At 41.2% G+C, this 12,844-nt stretch overlaps 1 protein-coding gene across 1 annotated transcript; it reads left to right on the top strand.

The window, feature by feature from the left end:
- Positions 1-4,230: 4,230 nt before the first annotated feature.
- Positions 4,231-8,023, top strand: LOC149320267 (uncharacterized). Its single transcript, XM_089513224.1, has 2 exons — positions 4,231-4,276; positions 4,947-8,023. The coding sequence occupies exon 2, from the start codon at positions 4,994-4,996 to the stop codon at positions 6,827-6,829; it is 1,836 nt and encodes a 611-aa protein (XP_089369350.1). The 5' UTR covers positions 4,231-4,276; positions 4,947-4,993; the 3' UTR covers positions 6,830-8,023.
- Positions 8,024-12,844: the final 4,821 nt, after the last annotated feature.

Here is a 12,844-nt window from a genome sequence, read left to right as displayed (position 1 = left end):
TGGAGATAAAGCTGGGAAAATTTTAGCTTCCAGGTTGAGAAAGAAGAGTGATAACAGACTGATTACAGAGATTAGGCATTCTGGGAAGATTTACACTTTGCAAAAAGAGATTAAATCTCTGTTTAATTCTTATTTTAGAGATATTTACAGTGGATCAGAGAGTAACCTGAGTGATTTAAGTAGTTTAAGAGAATATATTTCAGACCAGAAGGCTTTGGCATTAAATGATCCAGAGAGGAACTTCTTGAATAAAGAGATTTCAGCAGAAGAGATTTCATTAGTAATTAAAGCTATGAGTTCGGATAAAGCCGCTGGGCCAGATGGTTTATCTATGACATACTATAAAAAGATGGAGGAAGTCTTGGTTCCTTTTTTAAGAGACACAATAAATGATATTCATTTGGATGGAATTCCTGATTCGTGGAGGGAGGCGGCTATTGTCCTAATCCCTAAAAGTGAGGATAAGAAAACAGAACTAAGTAACTATAGACCAATTTCATTAACTAACTGTGATTATAAGATCTATACTAAGGTTCTAGCAGAAAGATTAAAGGTAGTAGGAGTAAAGGAGCCTTGGTGGTGCAGTGGTTAAATGCCTGTACTGCAGCCATTAACTCAAAACCACAAGGTTGCGAGTTCAAGACCAGCAAAAGGGCCCAAGCTCGACTCAGGCTTGCATCCTTCCGAGGAGGGAGCTAAAATGAGTACCCAGACTGTTGGGGGCAAATTAGCTTACTTGCTGTTCACCGCTATGATCTTTGGAATAGCGGTATATAAATAAAACAAATTATTAATTATTATTATTAGTACTAGTTAATCGGATTCAGGAAGATCAATCTGGGTTCCTCCCTAAACGTCAAATTAAAGATAATATTAGGGTTGTAGTAAATATCATAGATTATTTTGAACTTCATAATGAAAAAAAACTAGCTTTATTACTGATTGATGAAGAAAAAGCCTTCGATAGATTAAGATGGAACTTCCTATTGGAAGTATTGAAGTTTATGGATATCGGTTTTAAGATGTATAGTTGGATTTCTTCTATCTATCAGAAGCAAAGGGGACAACTTATTGTAAACAATGAAAAGACTGACTCTTTTGAGATAAAACGGGGCACGAGACAAGGTTGCCCACTTTCCCCTTTATTATTTATTATTGCTTTTGAAGTTTTGCTTAATAAGATTAGGGATGATTCAGCACAAAAAGGTGTTAAAATCAATAATTATACATATAAGGTTAGAGCCTTTGCTGATGATCTAATTTGCTTTCTAGAAGATCCTTTATATAATATTGAATACTTGAATAAGAGTTTGGATACTTTTGCATTTCACTCAGGCCTGAGTGTTAATCAATCTAAGACTGCATTTATTACTAAGAACTTATCGGCTGCTGAAAATGAAAAATTAACTCAAATTTCAGGCTATAATGTGAATAATAAAGCAAAATATCTTGGGATTTTCTTAACAAATAGAAACATCGATCTCTTTTCCAATAATTATGGCAAGCTATGGAAAGAAGTGAAGGCTGACCTAATCTCTTGGTCGAGATTACAACTATCCCTCTCTGCTAGAATGACTATAATTAAAATGAATTCTTAAACCTACCGATTATCTCTTCAGAGGTCCAATTTAACCTATGGCAAAAGGAACTTTCTAAATTTTTATGGAATGGTAAACGTGCTAGAATTAAATGGAAAATATTGACGGATGACTGGGAAAGAGGAGGTTGTTCCCTCCCTAATCTGAAGCTGTATTATTATGCGGCTGGTCTATGTTGGTTAGAAAATTGGATCTTCCTCTCAAACGAGAAAATGTTAAATTTGGAAAATTGCGACTTGGGACAAGGATTGCATGCCTTTATGTGGTATGGGAAGGGTAAGGAATATAAAGATTTTAGGCATCATTTTTTAAGAAGATCTCTATTATGGGTATGGGAAAAAATCAAAAAATTATTTTATGTTAAGCTCCCATATTGGGTTTCTCCCCAGGAAGCATTTTTTGGCAGAACTAAAAAGATTTCATTTGATTGGATTAGATATAGTGACCTCTTGACTTTTGACAATTTGGATAATGCTATAATTAGAACAAGAGAAGAACTATCAATATTGGGAATCAAATTAGAATGGTACTTATACCTACAATTGAATAATAGATGGAAAGTAGACTCAAAAGAATTGGGAATTAGCACTGTGAAAAATGATCTAGATAGTATATTAGAAGATAAAAAAGGAAAGCATTTATCTAAGTTCTACAAGCTACTAAAAGGAAGAGATTTAGAGAATGAAACAATCAAACATTCAATGATTCGATGGGCCCAGGATGTTGGGAATCCTATCCTTTTGGAAGATTGGCATAAATCCTGGAAGATTACTAAGAAATTTACTGTTTGTCAGAATTACAAAGAAAACTATATAAAAATGCTGTTTAGATGGCATATGACGCCTATTGAAATTAACAAGATTTATGGTAATGGAAATCCCAAATGTTGGAAGTGTGGGGTCAAAGAGGGTACTTATTTCCATATATGGTGGAAATGTTCTGTATCTACTGCTTTTTGGAAAAATATTCAAAAATTAATGAGTGATATCCTTGGTAAAGAGATCCCGTTTGATCCCTTATTATTTTTATTGAATATGACATGTAATCTGGATAAGGAAATAGAAGAAAAATCGTGCAAATTGATATTGTATATGGTCACCCTTGCAAGATTGTTATTTGCCAAAGCTTGGAAAAAGCCATACTGCCCAAACTTAGAAGAATGGATATTTAAATTGAAAGAAGTGCGGAACCTAGACTTACTGACTGCAACTCTTCAAGATAAAGCCGTGGAAGAGACAAAAGAAAAATGGTACTGTGTTGATCATTTCTTAGAAATCTATAATTGGCAGATGTAAATGTAATTTATCTACTCTCTTTTCCTTTTCTTATTTTTTTCTCTCTTTTTATATATGACTTTAGGTATTTGTAATTTAGATAATCTTTTATGTTTACATAAAGGCTGATGATTCTTCTTCTTTTTTTTTGTCTTATTATTACTTTAATGAACCACTGTGATAAATTTTCTAATCTGGTGTAAGAAGAGAGCCTTGGAAGTCGAAATATAGAGAATAATCTTTTGGATATTTTGCTTATTTTATGTTGTCCTTTGTATGTATGTAAGTTTTGGTTTATGTATTATACATTGCACTTGTTCCGTGTTTGCTTAATAAAATTTAAATAAAAATTTAAAAAAAAGAGAGAGAGAGAGAGAGAGAAAGAAAGAGGGGACCCAAAGACCACTTCCTCTCTGCCCCATGGCCTTCTCCCTCTGGACCCTTTCAGTCCCAGGTTGTCCTTAGAGAAAGGGAAATGGCCCCGGAGAGAGAGAAAGCCAGAGGAGACCCCCAAGACCCCTTCCTCTCTGCCCCATGGCCTTCTCCCTCTGGACCCTCTCAGTCCCAGGTTGTCCTTAGAGAAAGGGAAATGACCCCCGAGAGAGAGAAAGAGGGCGGCCCCAAGATCCCTTCCTCTCTGCCCCATGGCCTTCTCCCTCTGACCCCTCTCAGTCCCAGTTTCGCCACATACATCCTGGGCACATGAAGCCCCAGCCATTGTCCTGACTGCCAAGATGGCACCCACTCCGATTACTTGTGTAGGACCTGGACTGGCAATGGGCACCATGCTGCCAAAGGAGTGGAAGGCAGGCCACAACACACACAACACGCACATCTGTCTCCATTCAACATCTGGGATGGTCACCCCACCCGGCCTCATGGCAGGACCAGTCCTCTAATGTCTTCCCTGTTATAATGTTAATCCATATATGGTGGAGTTATGGTGGGAGTGGGGTTGGTAGAGAGTAGAGACGTTAATGGTGTATAGATCTGCTGAAGGGTCCTAGCTGGGAGATTGGAATGCTAGTGATGATGGTGCCTCTGGCCTCCTGAGAAAGGCTCCGTTGCCCTTTTGTGGTGTTATGTGTGGTGTGGGATTAGTCCTGGTCGGAAAGGGTGGGTCTGTCAAAGGCCAGCTTTTTTACTATAGCCCTCATATTTCGCAAACATGTGTTAATGGGTCTTTTCTGCCTTAGCTCTACAATAAACGTTAATTCTTTGGAATGAGGTTCCTTGTGGATTACTGGTCTGAGGATCCCAGATCTCACAAATAACCACAATGGCTAAGGGTCCTCTCTCTTTTTTCTTGTGAAGACTGTCCCAAACCAGACCTCATCTGCCACCTGGAAGGAGGAGGAGAAGACCCCTTTGATCTGGGCTTCAATGAAGGAGAAGGACCTGCAGGTACCTGCCTAGATGTTGGTCAAGAGATGTCCTTCTCTCTGGGGATGAAGGGGCAGAGGGCCTGGGGAAGGTCTCCGCTTGTGCTTGGTTTTATTGAGTCCGACCCATGGGTGGATTGTAAATGGTTCTCTTGGGCCGGCCGTAGCCAGTGACCTCTGGCCCAAGATAACGGCATGGATAGCAACATGGTTCTTCAGGCCAACTCAAACATTTCCCACATTGCATGCTCAGTTTGCCCCCAGGTTTTAGTGTAATTCATACTTGTAGAACTGCCCTCCGCAGGATAAAGTCCCTAGTCCTGGCCTTGGTCCTCCTTCCCTTTTCTGCCTGACCAGGGGCTTCCTTGGACTTGGGACAGATAGAAAAGACTGGCACTAGGAAGTTCCTTTCCCCTTTCAGGGAGTCTTCTTCCTCTAGTCTTGCTAGAGTTTCATTTGCTTCTCAGAAGCTCCTGGAACTGGAAACTCCTCTTGTATAACATGAGGATGAACATTGGAGCTAAGGGGGAAATTGACCAGAAGGGGATGGGAGGTTTCTTGGCTGAGAGAGTCCCATATTCCAAAGGGAAGTAAATCATGTTTGAAGGAATGGGGAGATCATAAAATAAAGAACGTAGATCAGATTGATTCTGTGCTTGGCTCCTAATTGCTTCTCCTTTTTCCTGACGCAGGTAATGAGCAGCAGAGGGGGAACTATGAGGAGCCACCTGCGACATCAATGGAAATTATGGAGCCTTTCATGGAAACAGAAGAGGAGTTTGGAAATCAAAAGGAAGTGAAAAGGAAAAGGGGAAACCAAAGGAAGAACGAGGACAACAACTCCTCTGTCCCTCGTGATGCCATAGGCTCAGATCAAGAAGAGTGTCCGGTCTGTGGGAGAATATGCAACTGTAAATCACAATTGAACACACACTTCAGCGTTCCCATGGGAAAGACACCATACGAATGCATGGAATGCGGGAAGAGCTTCAGTCACAGTGGAACTCTACGTCGACATCAAAGAACCCACACAGGAGAAAGGCCATTTAAATGCATGGAATGTGGGAAGAGCTTCAGTTACAGTGGAAGTTTACATTTACATCAAAGAACCCACACAGGGGAGAAACCATATCAATGCATGGAATGTGGGAAGAGCTTCAGTAGGAGTGGAAATCTACATAGACATCAAAGGAGCCACACTGGGGAGAAGCCTTACAAATGCATGGAATGTGGGAAGAGCTTCAGTGACAGTGGAAGTCTACATAAACATCAAAGAAGCCACACAGGGGAGAAACCCTATAAATGCATGGAATGTGGGAAGAGCTTCAGTCTCAGTGGACATCTACGTTTACATCAAAGAACCCACACATGGGAGAAACCCTATAAATGCATGGAATGTGGGAAGAGCTTCAGTCACAGCGGAAGTCTACGTTTACATCAAAGAAGCCACACAGGAGAGAAACCACATAAATGCATGGAATGTGGGAAGAGCTTCAGTCAGAGTGGAAATCTACACAGACATCAAAGAAGCCACACTGGGCAGAAGCCATGCAAATGCATGGAATGCGGGAAGAGCTTCAGTGAGAGTGGAAATCTACGTTTACATCAAAGAAGCCACACAAGAGAGAAACCATATAAATGCATGGAATGCGAGAAGAGCTTCAGTCACAGCGGAAGTCTACGTTTACATCAAAGAAGCCACACAGGGGAGAAGCCATACAAGTGCATGGAATGCGGGAAGAGCTTCAGTCACAGTGGAAATCTATGTTTACATCAAAGAACCCACACAGGAGCAAGGCCATATAAATGCATGGAATGTGGGAAGAGCTTCAGTCGCAGTGGAAGTTTACGTTCGCATCAAAGAACCCACACAGGGGAGAAACCACATAAATGCATGGAATGTGGGAAGAGCTTCAGTCTCAGTGGACCTCTACATTCACATCAAAGAACCCACACAGGGGAGAAACCCTATAAATGCATGGAATGTGGGAAGAGCTTCAGGGTCAGTGAAACTCTACATAATCATCAAAGAATACATACAGGGGAGAAACCATATCAATGCATGGAATGTGGGAAGAGCTTCAGTCTGAGTAATAATCTACGTCTACATCAAAGAACACATACAGGGGAGAAACCCTATAAATGCATGGAATGTGGGAAGAGCTTCAGTCGGAGTGGAAATCTACACAGACATCAAAGAAGCCACACAAAGGAGAAACTATATGAATGCATGGAATGTGGGAAGAGCTTCACTCAGAGTGGAAATCTACACAGACATCAAAGAAGCCACACAAAGGAGAAACAATATGAATGCATGGAATGTGGGAAGAGCTTCAGTGACAGTGGAACTCTACGTAATCATCAAAGAACACATACAGGGGAGAAACCCTATAAATGCATGGAATGTGGGAAGAGCTTCACTCAGAGTGGAAGTCTACGTTCACATCAAAGAACCCACACAAAGGAGAAACCATATAAATGCATGGAATGTGGGAAGAGCTTCAGTCACAGTGGAAGTTTATGTTCGCATCAAAGAACCCACATGGGGGAAATCCTATACATGCATGGAATATAGAATGGGATAATAAATTGGCATTCCTTATCTAAAAATGCACAATGAAGGCTTGTATTTTGGGAATTTATGTCTTTTTGCAATCTTTTCGAGCCTTGGATAGCTGATTAAATGGATGTTTCGGCTGATCTGCGTTTTTCAGGGTCCAAATGGAGTCCTGTAGGATCCCCAGCTCTGGCAAAAACTGCCTAAAGACCCTCCCCGACCCCTGGGTTCCTCCCTGGAAGGAAAGAAGGACGAGATTGTATATGCTAAAAATTCTTCCAACTCTATGATTCTATGATTTGTAACTAACGTTAGTGAAAAGAAGGATTCTGTATGGTGTGAAACTGGAGGAGGTGGCAGTCAGTGATGCTGTGAGTGACCTCGACCCTACTGAAACCACTATGGACCTCACTGGCGCAGCGTCGCTTTCCTCCCGAATAGTGTCGGGTTGCGAGGAAGAGCTGCTTACTTAGAGTTTGGCCACTGAGGTCGATCCGTGGGCCCTGTTCTCCTTCGTGGCGATGAAGGCGAATTCGCCGCAGTTGGCGCGGGACGCATGGCTCTCGATGTGCGCCTTCTGCTCTGGAGAGAAAGATGGGTGGATGAGGTCAAGGCTCCAGTCCTCGTTCAGCCGGGCAAAATCGCCACTTGCCCTGCTGTCCTTGGCCTGGCCTGCCTCGCAGGGGTGTGGTTGTTGTGAAGACAAAGCGCTAGGGGTCTTCAATGGCTCCTGTCAATCAATTGATCAATTGGTCAGTCAATCGATTAATGACCTCTATGGTCCAGCTTTGGATCGTGTCCTAAATTATTTCTTTAAAACATTTAAATTAAAGTTTATGAAATGGTTAAGAAAATTACTAGATATGAGAGATACTGATAGACTGTCAAGGAAACGAAAAGAAGAAAACGAATCTGAGGAAAAGGAAGATTGGGACTTAGTAGTTAAATACTGGAAAAAACAAACAGAGAAAGAAGAGATAGTGAAAGAAGTAGTAATGAGAGGATAGATATATAGATATGAAAACGTAATAAAATAAAACAAGGGGGGGGGGGGAATGAAGAGGTTACTAAGAAAATCCAAAGGTTAATATAGCATAGGAGTAAAGAGATACGTAAAATAACCACACAAAGGAAAAAGTAATAAAGATATGAAATATATTTTGCTAGATAACAATAAAATATCTTCAGAAACAATTATAAATATGGGTTGGAATAATGGGTATGTGAGATTATAACATTTGTTATTTTTGTAAATGTATTTGGATTTATAAGTCAGTGTTTTTCTGTATTTGCTTTTATTGACAATAAAGCTTTAAAAATTACATTTTATGAAATAACAATCTCAAACAATAGAGAAAAAGAGACCTTGGGAAAGAGGCCAAACCCCTCAGAAATAGGCAGCCAAGGAAGGGGCAAAGTTATAATTTTACATATGTGTGTATATATAATTGTGTGTGTGTGTATGCATGTACACACACATAATTTTAAACACATGGTGTGTGTGTGTGTGTGTGTGTGTAGCCTTTTTCCCCTTGGAAGAAGCCTCCCTTCTGCCTCTCAAGAACTGGTCAAGGGCTGTAGAAAAAAGGAAATGGCACCAGGTTTACCTCACAAAACGGTCCAAAGTCTGAGTGTGTGTTTGTGTGTGTGTATATATACATACATTCACACACACACACACACACACACACACACACTCTTTATGCCATGGAACCCTGGGGTATGTAGTATTGTCAGATATTTGGTCTTCTTTGCCAAAGTCTAAGTGGCCAAAGCACATCTCTTCCCATCACTATAGTAAACATTTTCCTACTGGAGAGGAGTGACCAGTGGGGTGTCCAGTGGGGCTCTGTCCTGGGCGCAGTCTGCCATTTAACAATGACTTAGATGAAGGAATAGAAGGCATACTCATCAAATTTGCAGATGACACCAAACTAGGAGGAGTAGCTAATACTCCAGAGGACAGGATCAAGATTTAAAATGACCTGAATAGACTAGAAAGCTGGGCCAACGCTAACAGAATGAAATTCAACATGGAGTCATAAAGTTGGAAGGGACTCCAAGGGCCATCCAGTCTAACCACTTCTGCCATGCAGGAACTCTCAATCAAAGCATATCCAACAGATGGACATCCAGACTCTGTTTAAAGACCTCCAAGGAAGGAGACCCCACAACAATCTCCAAGGGATTCAGTGTGTTCCTCTGTCGAACAGCCCTTGCTGTCAGGAGGTTCCTCTGAATGTTGAGCTGGAATCTCTTTCCCTGGAGCTTGCATCCATTGCTCCATGGGGTCCTAGTCTCTGGAGCAGCAGAAAACAAGCTTCCTCCCTCCTGAATATGACATCCCTTCAAATATTTAAACAGGGCTATCATATCACCTCTTAACCTTCTTTTCTCCAGGCTAAACATACCCAGCTCCCCAAGTCCTTCCTTATAGGGTTTCATGGTTTCCAGACCCTTCACCATTTTAGTCTCCCTCCTTTGGACACATAGCTCCAGTTTCTCCACATCCTTTTTGAATTGTGGTGCCGAGAACTGGACACAATATTCCAGGTGGGCCTGACCAGAGCAGAATAGAGTGGCACTATTACTTCCCTTGATCTAGACACTATATTTCTATTGATGCAGCCTAAAATTGCATTGGCTTTTTTAGCTGGCGCATCGCGCTGTTGACTCATGTTCAACCTGTGGTCTACCTGAATTCCTAGATCCCTTTCACATGTAGTTTCATTCAGCCAGGTGTCCCCCATATTCCTATATCTGTGCATTTCATTTTCCCACCCTTAGTGCAGTACCTTACATTTCTCTGTGTTGAATTTCATTTTGGTAGCTTTGGCTCAGCTTTCTAATCTATTCAGGCCATTTTGAATTTTTGTCAGGACATAAAGCTTATTATTATTATTATTATTATTATTATTATTATGCTTTTTACCAAAAAGTGGAGACCATATTATTCTGGCATGACTTGTTTCTCTGAAACCCATGTTGACTTTTTGTGATTATGGAACTGCTTTCTAAATGGCTGCTTTAACTATTCCAGAACTGGATTCTAGGACTCATTTTAGACTGCTTTTAGAGGGTTTTAAAGAGTGTTTTTAAAATGTTTTTATTGTTTTTGTTAATATTTTAATTACTTAAAGAAATGTCATAAAAGAAATGTTCATGAATACAAACTCATATTCTAGTCTAACTTCCACTTCTGTGAGTGGACTAGGCCGAAGCCACTGTGGTAGTAGTTATGAGGAGAGAGTCCTGCCTGCCCCCCCCCCCCTTGTATGTCCTGTCCATATAAGGTGATAGAGTGGTAGCAGACTCTGATTGGTGGGCTGGGATGTGCTGTCAGACTGTGATTGGCAGACAGAGTTGTGTTGCCAAATGCTGATTGGACAGAATGAAAATGTAGGAAGACCAACTGTATTTAAGCCTGTTCCTTCTGGGCATTTGGCATTTAGTCAAAAGGCCCCAGGCCTTGAGGGCATTTTGTTTGGGGTTTTTAAGTTCAATATCTTGGGGGTTTTCCCCAAAATAATCTTTGTTATCATCATGCATTCCATTCAAAATAAAACCAATATAGTATCTGATATCTTTTCAAAGCCTCTTAAAATACTTCCTTCTTCTGATTTTTATTAGTTCCAGAGGTGTATAATTAGTTATTTACAGATGGTTTTCCTATAAGCCTTGGGCTACTGCAAATTTGTTTACAAAACCTTTCTTTTTCTCTGGGAACCATAATAACTTTTCCAACTCATTCTGCCTCTGCGGATCTTTGTTTTATTTGGAGATAATTAAACGAATGCATGTTATTTTTCTCCTAGCTTCACTCAACTTTAATTCCATATTACCTTGCTTGTCAAATGAGTAGTTTAAAGTTAAACTTTTTTTTAATCTTTTTACAAATATTGAATAAGGTTTTGCAGACTGGATGGTTATTAAAGTCCTTATTAATTAATATTTTATCATACCACAAATAATAAGCGATAATCATTTGCCAGTGGTTTGAAATTACTTTTTGTCATCCAGATTTTAATTTCTTCTCAATTTTACACCCTGATTTCTTCTTATTTTCACATATTCTTTGTTATCATCAATGTTTTTTTTAATTAATCTTAATAAAAGGACTACACATTTCCCAAATTTATACATCTCATAAAGCAAATACTTTAAAGGCCCTCAATTGGGTCTTATAAGATTATTCCCATATCACCCACGAAGGCCTTTTATTTTAGTATTAGATTTAATTGCCCTAATTAAGATTTCCAAGACTAAGATAAACAGAAGTGGAGAAACAGGGCAGCCCTCTCTTAATCCTGAATTCAGCTCTTTTTTCTCTATTAATTGTTTATAAATCTGCTTAATTCTGGCTATAAATTGCTCCCCCAACTCCATTCTTTCTGGTACTTCCACTAAAAATCCCACCTAACATTATCAGATGCCTTTTCCATGTCAATGCAGATCATTCTTGTTATTGTTGACATAGGAGTTTATCAGACAAGGGAAATTGTTATTGGAAAGTATAATCCAATGGCAATCCGAGCGCAATCCTGGGGTTGGAGGTTATTGCGTGATAGACAACCACACGCCATTTCGGGCAATGGGAAGTCAGTCCGAGCGCAATCCTGGGGTTTGAGGGTATTGCCTGATAGACTACCACACGCCATTTTGGGCAATGGGAAGTCAGTCCGAAAGCAATCCTGGGGTTGGAGGTTATTGCGTGATAGACAACCACACGCCATTTCAAACAATGGGAAGTCAGTCCGAAAGCAATCCTGGGGTTGGAGGTTATTGCGTGATAGACAACCACACGCCATTTCAAACAATGGGAAGTCAGTCCGAAAGCAATCCTGGGGTTGGAGGTTATTGCGTGATAGACTAGAGTTGGGAATCCGACCTCTTTATTCTGCCATGCAGGAACTCATAGAGAACCCTAGAGTTGTATGAGACCCCAAGAAGGACCCTGATCCAATCCAATGTATTTATCATCGTTTGCATCAAAGAACAATTTAAACACCTTAAAAGAATCACATTTCCCTTCTGCTGTCTGTACCTTGGTCAACGTATTCAAGGGAATGGTGTACAATGTCGCCAACCGCTTGGATCGCTTTCTTCTGAGGAGACAATGCGATTGTAGCGTACTCCCTGGTGTCTCAATAGGCGTGACTTGTCAGCGCAACCTTTCCCACACGGCTGGCATGTATATGGTTTCCCTTCCATGCGTACTCCCTGGTGTCTCAATAGGCGTGACTTGTCAGCACAACCTTTCCCACACGGCTGACATGTATATGGTTTCCCTTCTGTGCACACTCTTTGGTGTTTCAATAGGCGTGACTTATCAGTGCAACCTTTCCCACACGGCTGGCATGTATATGGTTCCCTTCTGTGCGCACTCCCCGGTGTCTCAATAGGCGTGACTTGTCAGCACAACCTTTCCCACACGGCTGGCATGTATATGGTTTCCCTTCTGTGCACACTCTTCGGTGTTTCAATAGGCGTGACTTATCAGTGCAACCTTGCCCACACGGCTGGCATGTATATGGTTTCCCTTCTGTGCGCACTCCCCAGTGTCTCAATAGGCGTGACTTGTCAGCACAACCTTTCCCACACGGCTGGCATGTATATGGTTTCCCTTCTGTGCACACTCTTCGGTGTTTCAATAGGCGTGACTTATCAGTGCAACCTTTCCCACACGGCTGGCATGTATATGGTTTCCCTTCTGTGCACACTCTTCGGTGTTTCAATAGGCGTGACTTGTCAGCACAACCTTTCCCACACGGCTGGCATGTATATGGTTTCCCTTCTGTGCACACTCTTTGGTGTTTCAATAGGCGTGACTTATCAGTGCAACCTTTCCCACACGGCTGGCATGTATATGGTTTCCCTTCTGTGCGCACTCCCCGGTGTCTCAATAGGCGTGACTTGTCAGCACAACCTTTCCCACACGGCTGGCATGTATATGGTTTCCCTTCTGTGCACACTCTTTGGTGTTTCAATAGGCGTGACTTATCAGTGCCACCTTGCCCACACGGCTGGCACGTA

Source organism: Sceloporus occidentalis, unplaced genomic scaffold (genome assembly GCF_023333645.1).
Source record: "Sceloporus occidentalis isolate IW3139 unplaced genomic scaffold, rSceOcc1.0.p SCAF_2, whole genome shotgun sequence".
NCBI classification, from domain to species: domain Eukaryota; kingdom Metazoa; phylum Chordata; class Lepidosauria; order Squamata; family Phrynosomatidae; genus Sceloporus; species Sceloporus occidentalis.
The sequence above is the reverse complement of the archived record's forward strand: the minus strand, read 5'-3'. Positions and strand labels throughout refer to the sequence as shown.

Excerpts from the sequence above, each read along its gene's own strand:
- LOC149320267 (XM_089513224.1), top strand. The coding sequence starts at position 4,994 with ATGGAAATTATGGAGCCTTTCATGGAAACAGAAGAGGAGTTTGGAAAT.